Below are 25913 nucleotides of genomic sequence, written 5' to 3'. Positions count from 1 at the left end.
CATCAACGACGAAGACGAGCGCGACGAAGGCGACGTCTACAACGTGCGTTTTGGGGCCGCTTGCATCGAATCCGTGAGCACCGTTGGCGGTCAGTTTGATTTGTGTAATCTGATCGGACGGATTCGGAGTAACGGAGCGCGAACAGTGGTCAGTCGATCATATGCGTTGGAATTTTATGAACCTTTAAGAACAGTCGAACAAGAAGTGACATAAGGGTGAAAAACTAAAGACAGAAATATTAATCGTGGTCCTATTTTTCCAAATGCTAAGAAATCATAAGAAAATGAAGTGATATCCAGTAATGTGACCTCCCGCTGATGCGCAAATAATATTATAATCCATCGCGAACGGAACGTGAAGGCAAACATTTGGCTGAACAAACAAACGAATAGACGAGGAAAATGGTAAACATGCTCACACAAAGATCTATGCTCAGCACGAATTCAGATCGTTGGACGGTCGATCGCAACTTGGTGACTTTGAACTTCACCTTCGGCAATCACCTTCTGAATGAGTTGAATCGAGCTGCTAGCAAGGGGCAAGAGTGGACGGCGTGCTGTCCTTGGCTTCATCTTGATCGAATGTTTAATTTTAACAATTCTGAAACGCATCCCAACCGCTTCGATGGGTGTAATAGGAGGACCATGTGCAAGGGAACAGTGGCATTTTCCACTCATCCTTCATTACAGTGTCTCATTTTCTATTGTCAAATGTGAAGCTATCGACATCGAAATCGATAGGTGTGAGTAACAGCGTGACAGAGGCGAAAGGATACAAACGGTCATCAATGCAATCAGTGGCTGACGGTCTTCGCAAAGGATGGATGGGTTTGGATGAGACAATCGCTACATCTGACGATGCGATGTTTCGGAGCCAAGCGTGAAACGACCCCCGCTACAAATACCACCCACCTCGAGTTCCAAGTGATTAATTCAATCAACTGTCAATCGAATTTGTCGATGCTAGGGTCAATACAGTGAGACAATTGTGTTTGCTTGCGCCAGTGCATGAGCACGCGGGGAGCATCACCGCACCTTTTTTGGAAGGTCGATTAGCATCTGGTCCACCCAGTTTCCCCAGGGTGGTTGCGATCTAGTGCAATTGCCATGCAATGCAAGACACACTTCATACGATCCATTTACTGCAGTGCATTGTTTATCGCAAACTTCAAATTGAATCTCCCTATAGGGTTGTGTGGTGTTATATTGATACTGCTGCGATGAAGCAGTCTTGAGGACGTCGGTGATAATGGGTTTGGGATGGGCGGTGTGAGGAAAAATGGATTGTCTGTGTGGAACACACGGCGGACAGCAAATTCGTGCTCGCCCGTATCGCAAGGCTACGACGTTTATTTTGGGGTTCTGTTAGTTAGTATCGCGACCGATTAAACAAATCCACTCGTTTCTATTGACAGATTGCGTTTTGTGCTTGGTGGATTCTTTGTTTGAAATAAGAGTTTACATTTTTGGTAAACAAGGCCAAATCCTCTTATTGTGAGCTACCCACTGCGTAGATGTTGGGATGAGGGTGTCTTCAGCCGGTTTCCTACTTTGTACTTGTCCTACTGCCGGTTTTGTATAACTGTAGTAATCTTTTCGAAGATCATTAGTCGATTTAAAATCGAAAATGAGCTCCATGGTCAACATTGTACAAATTGATGCACAATCATAAAGCCAAATTGGAATAAAGACCTCGAGGGTGTTGGAAGCCAGCTCTATGATGAGACACGGTGGTGCTGTGTTTGCGGACCTGTTTTGTTTGCAGTACGCGCGGCATGGAATTTGTTGAAACAATATTGCGACAAACTGGAGTTGCATACCCCTAGGCCCCGATAGCCAAACGATAATGAGGTACGTGTTGGAACGCACATAACGTTCTTTGACTTCCGTTTCCTTGGATACAGGCTATGGAAGTGAATTACAAACTAAACGGCGATGCTGAATATGCTGGAGTGCATATCGTACAATCTAGTGTGGACAGTGCATTCCAACAGAGACACTTCCGAGATAGTTTGTACAGTTTACTCGGTGGCGCTTCTCTCATGGAGGGTGTTTGGGCAGCATTCCTCGAAGTACGCACCCCCCTCCCCCCTCCCCCTCCATACCTCTACCCATTCGAGAATTATTTTTCTCGATAAACAAACGGTCCAGCAATAAATAGTAATTAAACTTAATTTACTTGTTTTCGGATGCATGGTGCAACAGTTGGGGCGGTGTGGAACCCGGACCTTGTGAGCTGGGTAACAGGTCGTCTGACGGTAACGAGCTCTCGTGAAGTAGCACGCCGTTCGAAGCGTTTCATTCAACTCATCTGCTATGACGCCGTCAGCAAGGCCAGAGGCTAGCCGTTTGATATAATTTAACCGGAACGATATAAGCACCAACGATACCCAGAGAAGTGATATGGGACGGCACGATGTCTGCCTTATGTCTCTTGGTTGCCGGTGTACCTCACAAGCAGTACACAATCGGTCCAGTGGTATAGCTTCTTGCATCGATTGCTCGACAGCCGCTACATCCTTGTTCATATGGCTCTTGCAGTATGTCGAAGATCATCAGTGCTGGCTCGCTATGCTTCGTTTTAATTAAAAGTTATCGTGTTCTTAGGAGTATTTTGTTGTGCTGCAGTGGACGGGCGATTTAAGCCACTGATGTGAAAGTAATTACTCAACACTCCTAGCTTCAGCGATTGCGTTCAATAATGATTAGTAGTATCATCAGTTGCAGCACTCGTCAATGCACTGCAGCAATTAATACACTTGTCCTGGTGTTAAAGTGTTACCCAACACACTCAATTCGCAATGCTAGACTCATCAGATTCATGGAATTAATGGAGACTTTATATCAAAACGAAATACTAACGCAAACGATGGTGTGGCATTGTTGATATGTAACAATGTCATCAAATCTAGCGAGTGCCTTAGTTCCAGATAGCACCAACCAAGTGGCGTTCTTTGAGGCAACTTATCGGCATAGAAACTCGCCAACACAAGGGCCGAAACGATAGCTGTTCGCGATTCGAAGGCAAAGATGGGTGTGAGAACTAACGTTTCTTATCTCGAAGATGAAAAAAAGTTTACAAATAAGAGGCAAAATCGTTTGAAAATAGGCATCTGTAAACACATTCACTGTAACCCACCATGGAGGGGCTGATAAGCGGTGGCTGCAAACCTTCCATGTGTAGCAGGGGTTCGATCCATTTCGGTGGCTAATTGCGGTTTAGTAACATTGCCTCTTTTGAATCGTTTACATCATACCACCAATCATAAAGCCTATGATGCCAGGAGTAGTGTTGTCGTGATTGAACAGATTATTTTTCTTTCAATCTTGTGGCGAGCGAAACTGACTAGTGACGGTAAATCTATCAATAACGTGTGATACGAGGTTCGTCGAAACATCACCCCACCATATGTTGCTTAATCGCTTTTTGAACGGTGATCAACGGTATATCTGCATTATAGGGGCCGAGTAAGACAGATTAGGTGATAAATGACTACATGTGGCCAGCGGCATGCATTTTGTATTTTACAGATAAAGCGTGAATCTAGAACATTAAAATATAACAAACAAAAGAGGTGTTTAATAGTTAAGTAATAGCGACCATATTTATTATTTTTTAATGTGAAGTTTGCAGTTTAGATTTTGAGCTGTAGTGAGTGAATGAATACAAACAAGATTGTTCGTCGTATTTAAAATAATCTGAAGTGTAACCAAGTGGAAAAAGTGGCAAAACGATCCTCAGTGCAGCCCTGTTGCAGCGAATCGTGGAGAGTATAGCGAGCTGTTTCTTCCAAGATTCTGAAAGCATATTCAACCAAAATGAGTGCTCAAGAACGCAGAGCTTCATTCGCGCGTCGTGCAGAGAGCCTAATGGAAAAGGTGAGTCGTAGCAATGAATGTCTGACTAGTAAATTCATCTTTTTCGTAGCAATGAATGTCTGACTAGCTAACTTTTAGGGCGGCTCACAATGTGAACTTTGTTAGATTTTGGCTTTATTTCGTCTTGGCCATAGTTTACGATCTCACGTTCATACCTTGCATTTCGGTGCTACAACTTACCTTACCGCAATACAGAGCGTTCGATTCCCAAGGTTACGGCTTCCCCGGGAACACTCGTACCCATTTCGAACGTTTAATTTATGAGACAACCTTTTCAAAACACTCTCTAGTGAGTTTGAAACGATTTATTTTCGTTTGATTACGATCGACGTGCAGGATCGACGTGCTGAATAATACAGACTGCATAGCCATCGGAGAAGCATCGGCAACATCAACGTATAAATCACCGATATACGCCCGATCAATAGACGTTGATTGATGGAGTCGTTAAATGGTTTTGAACATGTTTACTAACGTGCTGCGGTGGAGTAGTAGTACACTTTTTCCACGAACAAAAATACAAAAAAAAAGTGTGTGCCATACTCACACTCATCGTAATTATTATATCATACTTATGCGACGTGTGTAAATGGGATATTCATGTGGTTGCCGGCGCCTGTCATCATCGCCGCTTCACGAGGGATTTCTCGCTTAAGATTCCGTTCCCTAGCCAAACGTTGAACGCGAATTTATGGCAACATTCTGCCGCTTTAAGGTAGAATCATGATCATCATAATGCTAATTGGATTTCTTTGCGTTGCCTCATTTATTAGTCTGCAAGCAATTGCTTGGTGGCTACCGAAATTCGTTTATCTAACCAGCACCAGCGGTAACGAACCTAAGCCATTATGCTTTAATTCCCAGAATACGGTGGGAGACTGGCGTGAGCTTAATATGTCATCAAGTCTGACAAGACTTGAGCTGAGGTATCTACACAAGTTTAATGGTAGTGTACTGTGCAGAAAACAATTATTTGGGAATTTACCAGGCCAGATCCAACCACGATGAGAGACGAAGAGGCTATATAAAGCATAATTTTGTTCCGATGGTCAAATGCCAAGAACCATTTTGTTAATCTGATATCTTTTCAATACGAGCTATCTCTTACGCTAAACATGCTTGTTGAAATGCGAGACACCTACCTACCAGTAGGTTGTCCTTGTGCGACGCGAAAGAGTATGTAAAGTGTTCAACAAAACGGTAGTGAATAGATTGGTCTATCAATTTTATTTTAAATCAGTGGTGTATATCCGCGTCTGCACGAAGGCTTCCTTAAAAGAATACGAAAAGGAGGTTACTAGTAAAGACAAATTACTCACCATTTTAAGCGGCTCTTTGACCCGCTTTGTCTTTCTTGCTTGCTGTCACCGATGTTGCGTTCGTCAGATCCAAGGAGTCTGTGATTGTGTACGGAAAATTGCTCGGAAAACCAGAAGGACCTTTCAGGATTTCAACCGTACGATCGCATAAAGTGTACAACCAACAATTTGTTCTTCATACCCACAGCGTCTTCAGCGTGATGACTGGTATCGCACGGAATGCCATTTTGTGTACGAGCAATATTGAGCGACGGTGATTATACAGAAAACCTCCAAAAACCCAGAAACAAAAAATAAAACATCTTTGCCAGTTCCTATATTGAGCAGCTGTTCATGAAGAAGCTTTCTCTAGAAACCCCTGCGAGCCTTCAAGCACTGGGATGGAATTAATCATTGTCATTGAGCGCTAGCGGTGGTAGGACCTCGTATCATCGTCGGGCGCTATCCTGTGTCCTTCGTGTGGGAGGAACAGGTGTCGGCGATGTCGAATAAAAAATGGTATCGTGTGGTAGGCACAGCAGCAACACCCACAACAGCACCAACAGCATGATCATAGCCTTTATGAGCTAGATGAATACGTTACTTGAATTAGAAACTCTGTTCCGTGAACTGTTGCCCTTTCCTTGCAGCGGGAATTTAGAAAGCATAAATGTTTCATTTGATAAAAAATCTTATTCACTCATTCGTTCGTTTCTTTTTTTATTTTCGTTCTTGTGTCACTACACTTGTTTCCCGATTTCACTCTGTTTGAAGCGTTCCTTATCACACACGTGCCGTTAACGAGCAGCCGTTATATTTATTTATCTTCAATCGTGCCACGTCTATCTCGATCGGTTCCTACTGGTTGTTTGTTTGGCAAGATAGTAAAAGATAATCGGGGACAGTTCATCGCGCTTCAAAGTCTTGATGAACCGTCAGTGCAACTATGTGTAATTAAAAAAACCATTCTTAAATTGATCTAATTCTCAATTTTACTCTGACCTAGTAGCGCTTGACGTGTGAAGGGCGAATCGATCTCAACGTTTTACTTCTAAAACGGATACTCGATAATTTCACGGTTCGACAATTTATTATTTAAGTAGTACCGAGCGGCAGGTCGAGTTTTCTTCGTTCGCTTATCTCTACTGCATCTCGAAGGTTCAACTATCAGAGCGAGTAATTTACGAAACCGCCAGCAACTGCTGGTCGTTAATTGAAATGGCAAGTGCTGTTCGCGTACAACTGCTCGCGGCCAAATGACGTTGCCAACATTGCGCTGAACGCAGACGCGATAGTACACTAGACTGCCGCATCTAGCCTCAATTGAACTCACACCATCAGCATGGAGGCCTAGCCCGGACGCTGTTGAACCGTCCGATGGACGGGTTGACGATATGAAAACATAAACAAGAAGATTATTACGAAACTCCCCCCCCCCTCCCCACCATTCGCGTTTTCCGTTCCTACTCCGCTCAGAACCATGACCACGCATTGCGCATCAGCTGCTGGTGCTGGGGCTACTGGGGCTACGTAGTTCGCGTGCTAGATGCATGATGATCGCCCCTCGATGGGTTAATTATTTTTAGCCAAAACGAATGATTGGCCATTTGGTAGGAGTGCCACGGAAGAGAAGAGAGATGGGGTGGAGATGGGAGGTGCTGCGTTTTATTTAACTTTTTTACCCTTCAACCGACGAGTTGAAGCTGTCTGAAACCCCGTTTAGCTTCAACCACTCTCCTTTGGCCTGCTGCGACGACGTGTGGATGAATGTTGCGAATTTTTGATGAAAATGTTATGGCCAGGGCCACTGTTTGTGTTCTTTGGCGGCAGAAGTGTTTATTGGGGAGCTAGATTTTAACTCGTTTCTTTGTGTTTTTGTGCTCCTACGCGAGCATTCCCGTGTGCATGTGTGTGCAGGAAGATGTTGATCAAATGGCGAAGGACGCTGAACGGAGTCGACAGAAACCAAGACCGTAAGTATCGTGGTTTTGCATTTGCGGTTGATGTAGCCGTTGTTTAACCCTCGGTTGGGCACCCGGGTACCCGGGTATCCATTTCAAGTTTCAGCGAAAAAATGAATGACTTCCCGTAAATATTTTTTCACGAAACTCCGGATCCCCAAAGTACAACTCTTTTCAAGCCGAATTGGCTTTGGAATTGTTTTGATAATTAATATTTCAAGGTAATTATGGGCTGATAAAAATAACATACGCCCAGTGGCACCCGGGTACCCGGGTACCCAGCGCGTTGTCTATGCATATGAGCTATGTTTATAAACACAAAACAATACTTTTGATCAACATTTATCAATATACTCGGGTCTATCAATTGTTAAATAAGCAAACTACAATATTTTAATGAAAATTAATTCAACTTTTAATTACTGTTGCGCTATAACACCAGCAACACGAGAAAAATAAGTAAGACATTGTGCAGCCCTTTATGTGCAATTTCAGCTATGCATTATTTCTCATACTGATTAAAAATTGTTCGTACAATGTTCATAACATATGAGTAAATTATACACTTGTTTTGATTTAAAAGACTTAAGGCGAGGTTTAGGTTGACTTCGGAGACAAATATAGCACGAGAGAGCTCTGATGGAAGTGGAAGGCACCACGATAGTTTTGATTTATATACCCTGTAGTTAATTTAGTATTCGGGAATATCATTTGACAGAAAATGCTCTATATTATAACTTTTTGAAAAACTAATCTTACAACTTGCGCACTTTTCAATCAATTTTCAATTAGAGAACTTGAAACTATTTTTTCCCCTTGCAGATCACGTAATCGTCCTCCATAATACGTTTGGACAGCTCACATGTTTTTTTCTAAAAAATATATGAAATTAACAAAGCAATTGACAATGCTGGTAATGAAAAAAGGTTTTTTTCTGTATCTGTAAAAAATCTGTATCGTCATCCTTGCGCTTTAACATCTACAACATCAATTTGTACACGTGGTATGATATGGTGAAAGGGTTTGCTGTCTAGGTTACCATGGCCAGCATCACTATTATCAATTGTGTGGGTTGTGCAAAAGCCTTTTGACCATGCAAAACAATTTTATTTGAAGAAATAATTAATTTCATTGAAACAATTCCAGAAAAATACCATCAGTATTGGATCTTAATGCTTGCTATACGACGTACTCGGTACAGAATGCCCGTATGAAGGGGTTTCAATGATATTGTGTTCCTCGTTTTTATTGTTTTTTAATGCATTTTGTTTTGATTTTGAAACAAAAACACTTTGCCAAGACCCTTAAATTAGTTCTTGTACACTATTTTTGCCATAAAACTGATGAAAACGGCGGAACAATCACATAACTATGCAATGCACATGAGCTGGGTACCCGGGTACCCGGGTGCCCAACGAAGGGGTAAATGCCGGGTGCCCAACCGAGGGTTAAAAAGCGGATTAAAATTAGATTTTTTTCCTAAACTTTTGGGTGTTGCTATTTAATATGAGAGAGTGGTATATCGAAGTCTTCGAAATATATACTAAGGTAAACTTCGCTGATAGGTTTTCCAAAAGGACATCTGATAATGATTGCATCGTTGCATACGCTACCATCTTTGGCAATCATACCCTCAACACACGTGATTCTACTTTTGAGTTTTCAATCCATCGTTAGCCATCAATTTCCTGAGCTTAGCATTTTAGTATAGTAGTTTTAGTTTAGTAGTTACCTCTTCCAATCGCTTATCCTTTTTCCTGGTTGTTTGAAGATACATACAGATTACAATTTGCCGTTGTCATGTCGTGTGATAGCATTTTTCTCGTATGGACTGTTTAGAAAGGGTTTATTGCGGCAAAAAAGGACACTCAGCATTCGTATTAATATTCCCCCTCAGAATGAAAGGCAGCTAACGAAAAGCTATTCTTTTCTGAACTCCACCTCCTTGCGATTCCGAACAAGGAACATAAAACGCAAATGCTGAGCCCACGAGATGTACACGCTAAGTGGCTCACTTGTAGCCACAGTTTAAAGTTCGAAGGACGGTCTGAAGTCGGTGAGAGCCTTCGTATCACTCAGCTGGTGAGCCTGACGTCATTGGGATTCGTTCTTCAACGGTGCCGTACCGGTGATCATCGTGGAACGAAAGAACCTAGCGAGTATTCCCGACCTGAGCCCGGTTAGCTTCTTATTATCGTTCGCACCTGAGATGCCCGTGTTTGCCTCGTAAGTATGTCATAGTACCGTAAGCGAGCCTTTCTGCCGGTCCGGCGGTCGTCGAGCCGTCGTTTGCCGCCCGATGAAACGGTATGCTGGGTGGCATGAACGCTGGAGCATACATGAATTGTTAACGTCATTTGAAACATACAGGTGCAAGGTGACCTGACAGTACCATTCCTGCCTCGAAGTGCCAGACCTTGATATGAACGAGTGTATCCCGGGGCGCGTTCCGGTGTCACCTTAGGAGTTGCGTCCATAATTCATGAGATTAGAAATAAGTCAGTGCCAGTCAGGGTCGACGGAGCTGGCAGCAGGAGACCAGACAGTGGCTAAATCATCTAAGAACATTGGTCTGGTTAAAAGGAAAAAAGGCTATGAGTATGAGGGAGGCGAGACCAGAACGTGTCGGTACCACAGGAGTACTTCGTACTCAGTCCGAAGTTCCCTCGAGGCACCAAAGCCGTGAAAAGAAAACCCGAATACCTCTCGAAGGCCGCGAACCTAGCATAAGTGTCAGTTGCAGGAGCCAGGCAAATACGTGTCGGGTGAGTCGAAAGTCGAGCTGCATCATGTGCAGCCTGTAAAGTGCAAAGTGCAACAGAATGCTCCCGTGCAACGACTAGAGTCAGTGGACGATGATAATATGCTATCCTTGATTTACTTCCTACGGTCACTAGCATTGTGCTGGAACTGGAGCACTCTCGTCTACATCCATGGTTGAATTGGTTTTCGAGATTTAATTGGAGGCGCGAGATCCAGTTCCAGTTTTTTCGTTATTGTTCCAGTTATTCTTATTTTCATAAAGGTAAAGAAATGTTTTAGAAAATTCAAAAGTGATCTCCAAAGGGATTATCTACACTTACAAACTACAATTCATGGTTTCTCTTACATGTTGACGAAAGCAGAACTGCAAGCTCTTGTTGAACATCATGTTGGTATCTTCTCCTAGCAAACCCTTGCAACACATCCTTGTATTTCCGCTCCTTTCACGGCGAGAATTCCTGTTATCTTGCAATGTGTTAACGGAGAAACATCCGGCAAACCATTTTACCGAAAGCTACACATGTCGACGACCGTGCTGGCATATAGGTGCTCGAAGGGGAAAAAACAAAAACTGTCCCCATTATGGTATGCACCTGGCTTGTGTCGGTTGTACCCGCAGAAAGTGGCTTCTGTATTTGGAGCCCTTCGTCACAGGATGCAGTAACCGCTAACCCTTAGTCAAAGGTTAACGAACGGCGCAATAAGATGCTGCTGGACAAGAGATACGTGAAGAAAAGAGAGAGAGTGAGACGAAGAGGCGCCAGCTCCCTCTGTCCGGAAGCATCCCGTATGTTGAAGGCAGGAACAATCGCTTTCCCTGGGCTTCCTCTGGGAAGTGAAGCATTTGGCTGTGGAATTCTGAGAGAGGGAGCGCCTGGGAAAGCTTCGAAACTGCTCTCGTTCGCTTGAGTTTTCCAACTTTCCCTTTTTCCCTAGGGAACCATGGTACTCACTGGTATTTGTGTTTTGTTGGGGCTTCTCACCATGGTCTCAGTTATTACTTCTTGCTCCATACTCGCTTTAGAGTATTGTTGTTCTTATGTTTGAATCGAGCCTTCAACTGTAAAACTGATAACAAGCATGTGAATGTAGAGAGCGAATGAGCATATGAGCGAGTGCACAACACAAAGGAACTCATTCACTCACATCCTTTCTTGAGAAGTATACTGGCGGCTCATCATCCTAGTTGGCATCGCGAAAGAGCGACAGAGATCGAAAGAAAACATCAAATGCTTGTCTAGTGAGTCAGACGGGAATGCAAGAGGGCACGGGAAAATCAATGACGTCGTTACTGAGTTACTGCTAGAGGGGCTAAACCTTTTCCGTTTACTCCTCCTCATCCTGTCCTGTGGATAACGCACTCATCCAGCACTGCGGAGCGAGCACACTGCGAGTGGTCCCAGTTGCGTCGCTTATCGATGGCTGATGGCGCATCAGTTTACCTACGACGGTCAACCCATAACGGTGTTTCAGCTTTCCATCTCTATCCGAAACAAGTATAACGTGGAGTTATTACGCTGCGAATGTTTTCCAGGAAGCATTAAAAGTGTTCTTTGAGCTAGGGCCGAGGCAAGAGAAGCATAATACCTTGGGTTTCGGGTGGCACACAAAGCATTGTGCCCCTCTTAGTTTACTGGAAAAGCATGACCACTAGCCCGTTCCGTTCACGTGAAAAATGAGAGTTTGTTTGCATTTAGTGTAACTAGAAAACAATGATATACATCTAGTGTACATCTAGGGTGTGACGCATAGATTCGCTCCGTTCTATCACTACCGTGTTGGTAAAGGGTGTGTACAGTGTGGCATGCTTTGTTGATGAATGTTTCTATTTTTAACAGGAAAAAATAAAGTGTGAAGAGTGAAATCAGCTTTGAAACTACGTTCCAGTCATAAAGAAAAAGAACGAAATTTCGCCAGTTAGCTTAATGCGTAGTGAATGATTGATCGGGTAAAGAGAAGCTAACATCATCATCATCCGCTTTGGCTTTATGCCATCTATGTGCTGAATCGAGCGGGATAATACAATCACGGTACCGGTGGGATTAGACAAACAGAAGAGAAGAACCTTTGAAACTGCTAATACGCTCTGGATTCCCAAGCGGATTCGTGCTCATTTTTGGCCGCTCAGTAGCTAACTCGACGCCAAACATTAGACACCAGGAGGATTACGGATCGCGATTGAGATGGAAAAGGGCAAAACGAATGACACAACTTCTTCACCGGGGGGTGCCGCTGCTGCTGCTGCTGGCTCTCCACCAACCAAATCCGTGCACGTACGTATTCACTCGCTGGAGAATCGGCGAAGAAAGAAAAGGGGAGAAAAACTGATTCGTGATTTCAGCGCAGACTAACGGAAGTGATGCTTCTTTGCCCAGGACGCCACCAATATCCTGTTCCGTTGGTTTCATCATCTATAGGCCATATTTAGAACAAGGGGAAGAAAACCATCGCAATATTTCTAGCATGGAATGTCACATCTTTGGTCCCTCCTCCTAAACAACGCCCCATTAGGTTGGGTTGTCATAAACGGTTTTTCGCTAGTTTGCTTCACTTTGTTCTCACTTTGTGAAACGGCGTAAGTGTATCTTTGCGCGCCATTTTTGCCATTTCTACAACGTGTATGGGTGTGTCGGTGTGTGTCTGTGAGCACGCGCTAGGACGCTATAATAGCGGTTCCTTAAGGTTTTCAGCATAACAAGGGCCATCTCGTCAACTGAAGAGAGCGACTCTTTTAAGGTGCGACGCAAGCGGGTGTTGTTTGTTATTGCACGAGGAGAAACAACATTATGATGGGTCGTGTAAAACGTACGCTTCAAGGCAAACAGACATTCAACCAACCAGCGCCGCCCTTCTTCAAGGAAAAGGAAGCTTAACCATAACGCAAAGGCTTCATTGTTTTCCCATCGCTCCTTCTTGTGCGTGAAGGGAAATCGCTCTATGAAATGCACTTTAAATTTACTCATCGTTCTACATATTTGTTGCTTTGTAAATGTGTATGCATTATAAGATAGATTTGCGATGTTGGTGTACTCGTTTTAGAATTCTAAGAACCATAAAAATGAATTTCTATTATTGTTGTTTAATGTTTCTGCTTCAGCGCGTCATCGTAAAGAGTAATAAATGTTGGCGATCGATTAATCAAATATCCAGCGACAAAAGATAGATATTGTAGGAGGTTCTTTCATGTAGGAGGCTCAGGATAAAAGCGAATCTAGAGCGTCTCACATATTAACAACCAACGTTAATACATGTACCAACTATCATAGCATTTTCCTTCAGGCCATATCTGGGTGTCTCTTTCCACGTTTAACATTCAGTTTCCTGTACATTTATATGATAGGCATATAACTTTGAGGGATGCAGAAGCTGAGTTTCTAGCGGAAATGAAGGGAAGCAGAAACTGAAACCTCGACATAAAGGCCGACATAAATGGGGTCGTCGCTTCTGGTACTGCTTTAGCAAACGATGATGGAAGCTTTGGAGTGTACGATGCGACGAACTAAACGGTGATGGTGCAGGGAAGTCGTCACTAAGCCATTGGTTGCTGTTTGTTCGAATGGAGAGAACTGCAAAACCATCAACAAAATGGTTGAATCGATGTATTCGGGTTGGGACCGTAGCATGATATTTTTCATCGGATACATCTCGGTATATCACTCTCTATCCCTCTGTCTGGTACTACAGAACATGGAAAGCAACAACGGAATCGTTGAACCATCATACCAAAATAGCAAAATTATCTTATAAAAGATAATACTTTTAACCAGCATTGCTGAACGACCTAAAACAACTTTTTTTTGTCAAAATGATTATTAATGCAAGTGCTACGCGTTATTGCAAATCAAGTTAGTTAGCTAGCAACTTGCTCTTAAAAGTGTTTAAGTGGAACATTAGGATTAATCGCAGGGAAAAACTTTGCAACCGATGGAGGCGCCCTGCAACTGATGGAGGCGCCTTGCAACCGCTGGAAGTTTGCAATAATTATGCTAGCCTAAGTGATAGCAAGGTGTTGTTAGATCGATAAGTGATATGCGAAGGTTAACGTTTGGCAGCATTTCTAATGAAAGTTCTGGCCTCCCTGACCACAACGCAACACCTTTGAGTAAAAGCATTCAGGTCTTCATGTCGGCACTTTTTTTACTAAATAAAAAATTGAATTCACTTGGATGATTGTTTTAGGCTAAAACACAATTCTTCTCTCGAAAAGATCAGAGAGCGTTTGCACCTCCAGGCTGTTTTATCTTCTTCTCACAAAACTCAAAAACTCAGTCCTTTTTTTGGTGTTGGTTGATGTTGGGTTACGACAAGAAACAACACTGGCTAATGGTCTGCTGATCGCTTGAGGGGTCTCAACATTGGTAAGGATATGAAGGAACGTAATTGAAATGCGGTTTGGGGGGGATGTTTCGGCAGAAAAATTCAAATGAGATTCCTAGCATAACCAAGCAGAATCTTTGCGGAGGACGCAATTTCACACCATGGTCTGGCTGACATATTATAAGCTCAAATAGCTTTCATATTAACTGTTAATATTCATTGGGGGGCTTGTCATTTATACTTATAATGTGTTCTAAGTGAGAATGAAGACTACTCTATTTCAACGTCTTCGACTAGATGGTGCAGACATCTTTGAGAACACCGTACAACATTTCCAGCCAACTAAAAACATGTGCAAACCATCGATCAAATCGGTTAGAAATCACGTTCATTATTGGCATAGCAGACGTGTGTAGATTTTCCGAACACATTTCGGTCATTTCGAAGCTCGACCCTTCGGTCGATGGTTGTGGCCACTTTGGAACAAGCGCATCTAATTTGATCTCCTATTTGCACATCATGCTCGAGAGGAGGTGAGTGGTCCAAGAGTGCTTGGATGATTCTCCCAAAAATGAAACTCCAATCGACCAACAGGGGATCGCGTGATGTGGACTGGGTAACGTATGGCCAAACATGGGAATGCATCCGTTGCCATCCGTTTACGTCCCCAACGAAAACAATAAAACCGAATGACGTGTGCTGGTATGTTTCACCCCACATGGACTTTTAGCGATGATTTTGGAAGAAGGATAAGTCTTGTGAGGCTCTATTCCATAGACCATTTTGTTGGGTGCCCGAGGAATAAAGATGTTCAACGAATGAGTATCGTAAAATGATGATAAAGCAGCATTCGTTGAATTGAGCTCTATCCTCTCTGAGGAAAAAAAAACTTTGTTCAGGGGTTCGGAACTATTGACGTCATTAGCACCGTCTAGTGACGGGAAAGCGATTCCGATCACCGTATGTTTGGTTGTTTATTTGTTTGGCAGCTTTGAAAGTTGATACCGCGTTTAAGTGCATAACGCTGCCAATTCTACCGATTGCATCATAGTGGATAGAGCAGGTTTATAAAGCAGGAAAGTGCCCCTGGAAACGGTTTAATAGTATAAGCTGTTCGAGATATGGGCCATGTTCTTAGTATATAAAATATTTATTGCTCTTTATTTTGAACGTTCATGTGTACTGTACACAGCGGTAGAGTAACATGAAATTATTTTAATCAGACAAATGTGAATCGTTTCATAAATATCCGATATCACCCTAACTAGTCACGCTTGTCGTCACTTTATGACTGACAGGCATTCACTGCGGTGGTAGCCAATCTTAAGTAGGGCATAATGTTTTGATAAAGCATATGTTGATAACGGCCAAGTTACGCCACTCGTAGGATACAGAGTTGCACATACTAATTGATTTCTTATTACCCATGTCAATCGGTCCATCTGCGTTTTGCGACAAGAATTGATAGCACTGCGTAATGCTTAATGGCTTAATATTATCTAATCGCACACGACGTTGTAGAAAAGCAATTGAAATCAATTTTGGAATTTCTATGATCCAATTACACCCCGTGTATATTACATAACGCACCTGCAATATATCTGGCAAAGGTAGTTCATGAAAAGAAAATCGTTATGGACTTATCATGATTTAATTAAAAAGCTCCCCGATGCAGGGCTGATGGAGGTGAGCGAAGCCAACACCATGAATATCTCTAAAAAATCCTTCACCATTATGCAACCATGCCATTCATAATCCAGCCTTGTCACGTTTCACTTGGTATCATTAATGATGTATTCATGTTATTCAATATTTATTCACCGACCACCATCGCATACCAGTAACGGATGGTTAACGCGTCCTCAGCAGCCTTTTCCAAACGGCCTGTCTTCCGACTTACGTGTATCAGATTCTCTGATACCATTTTTCTCCCAATGGATAATTGATTAATCCGCTGGGTTCGCCTAATAAGGATGAGCGAGACAGCGATGGTAGGTCCCAGAGGACATCCGCTAGCAGGACGGTAGAAAGATGAAACGTTGTCTCGCTGAAGGATTGTGACCTAGACGTACCCTGTTCGAATCGATTTTTGGATCAAATTCCCGTTTTACGACCCGAACCCTTTCATTGTGCTTCACTGACAAACGGTTTACCACGGCTTTTTGAGTCATGCCAAATGTAACGATTGTGAAACATCTATCACAACTTCGGAAAAGAAGAAAAAACTAGCAAATTGTAATTGTACACCCGTCAGTTACGCCGATACCCGTCACAAAACCATACCGGGGTTGCATTGTGTTTGTATGTTCAGTGAGAATTCAAGTTTAATTTGAAATAATCATCGAATGCGCTCGTTTAACGTTGAGCAACCCTTCTCTGGCAATACCGACGGTAGCGAGGTTGAACGCTAAAAATTGAATCGATTTGCATCCATTTGCTTACCCACACGCTAACACAAATATGCCAGGCGTTGATGCAGAGAAGCAGAAACCAATGGGGAACCGTCAATAACGTCAATTGGTTTCATATGCCACTATATTTGAAACAGATTCTGCTGCTTTGGCTAGTGTTACCGTTTTCTCACACCCGTAGAATTGACCGACCCGTATTCTTCTGATCAGCAAAGGGAGACGCATTGAAGGCATCCTTACACCGCATAGCTATGGTTGATAAGTTTGCATCAGGAGCGGTTAGTAGCTCCCTAGCTAGTGGTACGAATGGTTCAGTATCGAGACGATCTGCCAGAAGTGAAATATCAATACCATTGTTCTGATCAGTGTTGTGTGGATTCGTATGTTTGTTATATTCAGTGCTTAGTGTAAAACAATGAAATGTAAACTAAGTGTAACTCTAGTACATTCCCTGAACCATGTTTAAACAATGAACTGATCGGCATATATGCCAATTTCAATATTCGTGTGGCTGAAGATAGATGTTTATTTTTTCCTTCGTTCTGGTTCATTTCGATCGCACACGCCGAGTGCACGTGTAACGCGCCTCTTTGCGTACCATCAATCATAATCGATGGCCATGAAAGCGATGCGCGGCGTTCGGCTGCTCTCACTCTGTGCAATAAGTTGGCCCTTTGGTAACTAACGAGCTGCATGAAATTTTCGGAACAAGTAAACTGGAAGAAAACCTTCAGCCAAGAAATGTTACACGATATTCTGGAATATCCGGCATCACAGACTTGGTGTTCCGCGTTAAATGGACGCACGTAAGCGATTTATCGTGTTGGCCGTGTGTCGTGATGACGATGGTTAGTTCCACTCTTGGTTTTACGAGATACCGCTCTCGCTGTAGTATGATGGCATATTGCTGCTCGACTAACCATCAAAGTATTTATCACAGTAAATATAGGACAAAAGCACAGCGCATATGAGAAGAAAGTAAAAACAAATTTTATATCGATTTTATGTTGACGAGAGTAACTAAACAGTCTTCAACAAGTTTCTTCGATTAAAAAACAACACTGTCAGCTACTTGTTGATTTCCTGTCCGCCATCGTCTGAAAGCAACCAGTTACTGCCGGCTTCAGTTGGTGATCGGCGGATAAAGCTTCACACGTCTGAGTCTCAGTTGGCTCGAAATGGAGTTGGGCAGTTTGCCAATGCCTCACCGCACGGTTCGTTTGCAGCATGAGCGAAGCGATTTAATTTAAAAGCAATTATCTTCAATTGAAAACTTCATTGCAACGCGTATGTCGCACGTCTGAAGCCATGTTGCCAAGGGATCGAAGCATGCTGCTTCTGAGCTTGTGGCTTAGGAAAGCCATAGAGGAGAAAATCATCGGATCAGCTGTGATGGAATAGTATGCGTTGATTGGAAATTGATCGGAAATAAGATTTCTAATACTGCATTCCTTTCGCTTAGTGTCAGCGAAAGACGATTTGTTGGAGTTTGAACGGCATAGTTCAAGATATACTTTCGAGGAAGCATACCAGGATGTGTTGTAAATCTCTATGAATATGGCATGGCTGGAATATGGCGCGCTTGGATGTGCAGATTAAGTTGTTTCTATTTCAAATTTTGGGTAATAGAGATGAATAGCAGAATAAAGTTCTTACATTTACTTTACAGTTCCTTGTTGAACTAGATCTTTCAATTGCTGGAAAATCCCGGCCTAAGTATTTCTTTAAGAGTCTTTCTATGCCCACCAGTTACTGTCGATTAATTTTTCGCATGATTTAACGAATGAGGCGTAAAATCGGCTTTTTGGTTCGTTCAGTTCCTCGGCAATTTGCCAAGGAGCAGCATTTATGCTCCTTTCACTTGACAGCATAAACCACAGCATAAAGTCCACTGAAAGCATCCTCTTTCTTATCGTGCTTCTGATTAAACGCTCCATTAGCTCCAAATTAGCGGATGCCAGCTGGAGGTTCTATGATCAAAAAGCACAGACGGTGCCATCGTGCCTTGGCGACAGAGATAAAGATCGAGAGCTTCAAACAGAAGCCCTGACAATCGGAAGCCCTCTAACACCTCGTACCATTACAAGTCAGTTACCCGGCCGTTGAAATGTCTGTAGCAAATTGGAACATAAAAACTCATGTGTCACGCACGCGGTGACAAAAATAACCGGTGGCTAGCGTCTATGGAGTGGTACGCCTCATACGCTATTAAAAAAAAGGAATGTCACAAGGGATTTTCTGACCGCTCTCGCTGTCCTCGAAGCAGGTGGGGCTCGGAAAATCCATCTACAATACGCAACAGCATGGGTTTGGCTTGCAAAACGTTGCTTGTCACGTAATTTTTTTTTTTGTAGCGTTCGATGGTGACTTGATTGCCGCGCATGGATCGCGTGCCAAAGAACTACGAAAGGAAAGTAAAGGACCTCCGTCCGTCGCGAAGGACCTCGATAAATGGCCACTTGTTGAGCCAGTGACGGAACCGATGGAGTCGGCATCCAATCCACGTCCGACTTCGAGTGTTCGACCGGTCGGGTTCAAGTGTCGTCTAGTGGATTTGATCCGCGGACACTTGTTTACATTCGTTGTAAAATAAATATTCGTGTTAAGGTTAGTAGGCATTGAATGAACCTGTGCCTTGAGGGTGCCTTTAGTACAGATGAAAGGGTGAAGATTATTTCATTAAATATGTTATGTTGAATATATCAATTGCAGAGTTTATAGAGATAGTTGTGATCGAAATGAACCGTTTTGTTTGATCGTTAAAAAAAGTCAATTACATAGCCTAACTGAAAAGTAAATTTTAATGCGTCTATGCCTATGAGATATTCACGAGTGACGAAAGAAGATATAATCGTAAATGGCGAAGTCTAGCTTTAATGTGCTTTATTACTGAAAATGACTTATAAAATCGAGTGCCTGTAAGGAAGATTCATGCATAATTGAGAACGTTTTCTGGGAACAACCAGAATTGTCTAAAGAAAGTGAACGAGCTAGTGGTCCGAGAACAACCAAAGCACCCACAGCCTATAGCACCAACTGTCAGCTCATCGAACGAAGTTCATCTCTCTACAGAAACCGCCTGAGGGATCCATATTTATTCTTTTCAATGGGACGTCGGGTAAATTTCATAATTTCGAATCAAACCATGAATATATAAAACGCACTAATGATACTAATTGTAAGGCATTATCATCCATGCTTTTAAAAATCGCCAGATATTTTGCTGGTTAGTGAAAGTGAAATAATCGATAGTTATGGTAAATGAAACCACTGAAAAAAAAATTGACAACTGGTGCCCGGTATGATTTCATACTTGGAATAGCCAAAGTAACGGATATGCTCTCCAAGACAGTAGCGGTGCGTTCGATCGTTTGCTTTCAGCTTGTTACTCTCGTTCGTTTGAGCGCGAGTTTGATTTAGTTCATTGATTATTCATCCTCTCACAGTTCGACTTCTCGGAAGGGAGAATTGAAAGGGTACACAATGGAACAGCTAGCGGAAGTGCTAAAGTTGGTTCACGGTTCCACGGGTTTCCGGCCACGAGTGAGCGAACATTCCTCACTGACTAATGGTGTGTTGGTGAATTTTTCATACCACACGCCACAATGCCAATGCGTCGAGACTTGAAATACACAATTCCACGTGAGAAAGGCGTAATGGAATTGTGCCACTTGTAGGGCGTTATTTTCTTCTGAGCGCTGTTTGGAAGATGCTCTCGTGTTCAGGTTTATACGGGTAGGTCGTTAGGATGGATTTTGACTACTCGCCGATGATGTTATATTTGCCGCAATAGAACTGGTGACGATTTCGGAACCACATTACGTTGAGTCTTGCATCAACTTACCATAAATTATTATTTACAAATTATTGGAAGCTATGAGCTGAGGGAAGCCGATTTGTTACCGTTAACCACGTAATACACGAATATTATAAACAAACATCTTAATTTTGCTTTTACTTTTCAGCGATATGCAGTCAATACGGAGAAGAGCGGAGAGATCATCGTTACAGTGCAGGTATGTGACGTGAAAATGGCTTTTTACATGCTTTAACGGGATCTACTTGTAAAACAATTAATATCAGCTGTTACTCCAATACCAGCCGGATTGCTTTTTACTACCAATGTCATATCTGTCAACGAATAGCATGCAAAGCTTTGATACTCGGGACTAATACGTTGGGTCATGAAAAATAATGTTCACAGCAAACTATTGCCATTATCTCGTCTACATTCCATTCCTCCCGATCTATCCCAAGACTGGGTATTTCATCGCATTCCCAATCGATATGGAGTAGCTTCTCGACCACTTTCCGCACACTCTCCCGAGGAGAAACTTTGTGATGGAAGTGAAGAAAGTTTTCTTGATGCTATGGAATGAGTTTTGGGGCCGATTGTTGGCTGCAGCAATGGGGAATAGAGTTTCATCCAATAATCGTCGAGCTCCTGTTTTCCGGGTCTGTTTTGAGTTTCGTCTTGGAATTCTACCTTTGCACGGACATTGCAAGATCGAGAGAAAATGTAGGCCAACCAGTGAACAAACAAAATATCATTCGCACTAACAGAAAGTTTACTGAAATGAACAAACTTCTTAGGCTATCTTCTAGTATTAAGAATGGCGACTGCGACGATCATGTTTCATTGGTATTTCCAAGCTCATCCGGGCGCTGGTTGCCAATAGCTTTACTGAATCGGACTCCAGGCTCGTGACACGCGGCTTGCTTTAACCAACATTTTCTCTCTTCCCAATAACAGGGCGATCTATCGCAGCAGGAAAAGCGAGCTGTCTTCCTCACCGTTCACGATTTGGGAACCAACCGTAAGCACACACACACACACTCACACATCCAGCCGGATTCATGACGCGGAAGAGTGAGATGTGATACATTGATACATAAACTTTTCTCATATTTCATGCGGAACTTTTCGGGTGGAAATGTAAGATTCCTCGTTTGAGGAGTTCGTCAACAGCGCGTGCATGATCGAAATCAAAGAACGGTCATGCTTCATCCACATCGATGTGCCCGGTCATGCGGATAATGCACCCAATCTGGCAGAATCGTAAGTATACTCCTCGAGACACGTGTTACAGCCACATGCGACATTGAAGCTATCAGTGCCGGAGGTGATTAGTAACAAAGATGCTGCTGTTCTGGGTCGGAGCTACTTGGTTAATCAGGGATGAAAGTAACGAACATAGACATTTGTGTAACAAGGCATTCATCTTTAATTTAGCTTGTTAGCAATTCTGGTGATTTGTTGAAAGAAGGTAACAGTCCAATTGATTTTCGATTATTTATCAATTATCGATTATTGAAACAACATTATTACAAGTTGAAATAGTCGATCAAAACAAAAATGCACGAACCTTGTCCATTCGCTATAAGCGTACACAGTTCAGGTTAGCATCAGCAGCTAAAAGCTTTTCAAGAGATTAGGATACGAGGGAGATGATGGTGCAACTAATAGCGACCGAGGCGTTTGCCATTCACCCCCACTCCTCCATCCCACTCACAGGAGCAATCCTAATGCTATCGTTTACATTTTCGTACGGCTCTCAGGTTCCAGTTTCCATCACTGCAGCTGCTGGGCGAAGAGCTGATCACGGTGCTGGACTTCTTGCACGTGAAGTATGTGATCGGTGTGGGCGAAGGTGCTGGAGCAAATGTGCTGGCCCGTTTCGGTCTGGCCCATCCATCGCGTTGCCTCGGGCTTATCCTGATCAACGTCACGGGATCGGCAGCCTCGGTGCTGGATGTGTTCAAGACGAAATTCATCTCCTGGAAGGGCGACGAGGTTGGCCAGTCAGCCGAGGATTTCCTGCTTTACCATAAATTTGGCTACGTAAGTAACCACAAATATCAAATACCCGTTTCCTCGTTACTTGAACGAATCAAACACTCACGCAGACAGACACGGACACCAGCACTAACGGACAAACACATAAACGCGCAGTCAATATTAAAGTTTCAATCAATATCGATGTCGTCGAGCACTTCCCTAGACCCTTATGCATCCAAAACCGGTTCCAATTTTTGAATTGGCTTTCAATGTTAAGATCGATCGATAAAAACGGTGGGATATCGAGTGCAAGCAATATCGTTTCTACCACCGTTTTTGCCGAATTTTATGTGTCTATTTTCGATGGTTATTCGTTGTTGAAAGAACAAATTTATTTCACCTTAATATGTATGCTCAACTCACACCGACCCGAAAATCCGCATTCACCCGATTCGTCATCCGGCGACAAGTGTTGTCAACAGCATCATTGTTGTGCACTCATTGGCTTTCGTTGCTCCAATTTCGTGCCCTAAAATCAACGTCATGCTGGCCTCGAAATGTCAGAGAATTATTATTTTATCAACATCCTACAACCGTCACCTCTACACGTACAGTGCTGCATGGCTGAACACATTGCAGCAACGTACGTCTAGAGTGTTGTCTATTGAACTAGGAAGCAATTGAAGGACTTAAGGCAAGCCCACGAGCACCCTATATAAGCATGTCCGCGACTTTTGTTCTGAAATTCTTATTTCACCTTTATCATCACCATCACTATCATCACGAGCAGGTTAAAATAATGAATCCAGAAAAACTACACCACTTAAACCATTTTGAATGAGTGGCGTACACCAACGATAAAAATGGAATTAAACAACGTGATTCTCTCTTTCTTTTCTTCTTTTCCACAACCGCAAACGGCTATCTTTCGTCTAAAAACTGCGAATTTTTCAACATTAATTTTGTTTTCCAAACTTGTCGTTCTGCTCCATAATTTTGTTCATATGATTCGTTGATCCTGTTAATTATCCGACCATAACTAATCATAATCAATGGATCTATTTACACTACAATGACGGAATGGTCTTTTCAAATTTGAATTAAATAACATATTTAAATACTTTGCTGATGACACAAACCCCACAAACGCAACGAAACCGCATTTAATGTGTACCATCTCAACGATCGCATCCAAACACGCACCAATTTGCATCTCGTGCAAAATATGAATACGTAATCGTTACGCCAAACCATTGCTCGAATGCGCAGGTGTTCTCGGAGGTATTTAGTAAACTGTTTGTCTGTTACTGCCTTATTTTCTAGAGCGCTTGGTTCACACTTGAAGGTTTACTTCATTGGCGGTTTCTTACTTTGGTTCTCTAATTTTAATGATTTTACTGATTGGCAGTAATGTGTGCTATAAATGTTTGCTGTAGAGAGATGGCTGTAGTAGTGCTATCACCTGTGCCACAAGGAAGTTATAAGCTCCGTTCAAGATCGGTAATTAACTTCTCATGAGGCGTGACCATATGCAAAATATGGTTACCCTTCTGGTTGCTCCTTTTTGTCTCTAGTTGTTTGTTGGAAAAACGAATTGGTGTTTACATGGTTGTTTAATGACAAAATTAGGGTAATATTTATGATAGCTAGTACTAGAGTTATCAGATATTTCTTGTTAAGTGCCGCTTGCTATTTCTATTGCATTTAAAACATGCCTTAGCACCAGAGTTACTGAAAGAAATACATGAACTGTTAACATAAAGTAGAATATAATTGGTAGTGTCGAAAAAGTTCTTTAAAGACAAACACAAACAAGTCCATGTTCACGCTAACAAACCATTACCAGACAATTAGAACAATCGCTGTTGATAATTCAAACTATTCCGGATACAAATCTATCTAGCTTATACGACAATGATAGATGGTTTTGTTCAAGCCCATTAGCGATTAATGTAGAATGGTGTTTAGTTCTGTGTTTCGCCTTTTTTCATTATCTGTTTTCTTGACACCGATGCTGCTGTTCAATTATTCCACCGTAGCAGATGGAGCTTTTGTGCTGATTCAGAAAAACAACTGGAAAACCTCGTTTTCTCTAATACATTTCTTTGCTTGTCACACACACACACACAGCAACTGGTAGGCGATAATCCCGATAAGGAAAAGATTGTCGCCGAATTCCAGAGCCGTCTGCACAGCTCGCTTAACAGCAAAAACATCAAGCAATACGTTAAAGCATTTATGTCGTAAGTAAAGATCTGCTAACAAGACGGTTACGTATGAAAGTATAACTCATGGCTTTCGTGCATATTTTTGTCTAGGCGCAAAGATTTGCCACTGAAGAATTGTAAAGTCGATCTATTGCTGATCACTGGCATCATGAGCCCATACGCCAGTGTCGTTGAGAAGCTGTACAAGGATCTGAACAAGGAGAAGGTCACGCTGCTGAAGGTGGAACGAGCTGGTGATGTGTTGGCTGATGCTGTAAGTGATGCGTTATGGCAAGGCGTTTTGTGAGGAGTCGAAATCTTCTGACACATCATATCTTTTACAGCCTGCAAAAGTTGCCCAATCGATACTGCTATTCTGTAAGGGTCAGGGCTTGCTGACCTCGGTGGCGATGCCGGGTGTGGATCGCAACCGTGCATTCTCGACCAGTTCCGGCGGTTCGACCGAGGGTGCGCTCGGACCGAGGCGTCTATCGCGCGGTATGTCGATGGAGGACTACGACAAACCTAACATCAGACGGCTCAGCGTTACGATCAACGAGCAGCTGCCACCGATTAAGAAGTAGATTATCTTATCGCTTTTCCTAGCCTTTTTCGAGACGTGTATTGAAGATGTTAAAGAACTTTAGTGAATCATCGGCAGGACCGCAACGATTGAAACGAATACAGAAGGAAACGATATTAATCTGAGATATATCATCAATTTTCTACCAAAAACCAACACAAATCTTAAAATAATACACCCTTCCCATCAGAACCCACCTCATCGGTATATACTTCCCAGACAATGGAATAATGTTTCACCTCAAAAATGCTACTTGTAGAGCTGTCCTGGCATAGTTTTGTGGTTTGAGAGGTTTGCGTAGCACAATTTCACACAAATGCATTATAATGATGATGCTCGTAGGAAGAAGGTGCAACGCATTCTAGACTTCACGCACCGTATAGCAGTAGCAATGATCACTTTGATAGCGACCCGCCTACCTGGATCGATTTGTATGATTTCTAGAGCCTATGCATATACAATTCTACACTTCAAACTCACTGGAATATAAAGCAGACGCATATATATATATATATACATTTACATATATATTTAAATTGGCCACTCTACTGTGCGAGAGTAAAGCAGGGCGCGTTGGAAGGGACAAGTAACAATTTAAACATATGTAGCGAGTAGAGACATCACGTTGTTGGAATTCGTTCGGAAAACATAAATTTAAAAGAAAGAACGAAATTAATGAAAATTGTCAGAAAACTATACATAAATATATATACAC

At 42.6% G+C, this 25913-nt stretch overlaps 1 protein-coding gene across 10 annotated transcripts; it reads left to right on the top strand.

Annotated features, from left to right (window-relative positions):
* LOC125950071 (uncharacterized protein ZK1073.1) lies at window positions 1-25913 on the top strand. Of its 10 annotated transcripts, none has more exons than XM_049677664.1 (9): window positions 1-148; window positions 3628-3879; window positions 20595-20645; window positions 21383-21446; window positions 21571-21688; window positions 22189-22471; window positions 24539-24651; window positions 24727-24889; window positions 24960-25913. In XM_049677664.1, exons 2-9 carry the CDS (start codon window positions 3820-3822, stop codon window positions 25197-25199), a joined length of 1092 nt encoding a protein of 363 aa, XP_049533621.1. In that variant the 5' UTR covers window positions 1-148; window positions 3628-3819; the 3' UTR covers window positions 25200-25913. The 10 variants fall into 10 exon arrangements, with proteins under 10 accessions (XP_049533621.1, XP_049533626.1, XP_049533628.1 ...); XM_049677669.1 differs by having other exon boundaries at window positions 5-89; XM_049677671.1 differs by having other exon boundaries at window positions 47-148; window positions 3635-3879.

The sequence above is a fragment of the Anopheles darlingi genome, chromosome 2 (genome assembly GCF_943734745.1).
Source record: "Anopheles darlingi chromosome 2, idAnoDarlMG_H_01, whole genome shotgun sequence".
Taxonomy (NCBI): Eukaryota; Metazoa; Arthropoda; class Insecta; order Diptera; family Culicidae; genus Anopheles; species Anopheles darlingi.
This window is presented reverse-complemented; position numbering and strand designations above follow the sequence as displayed.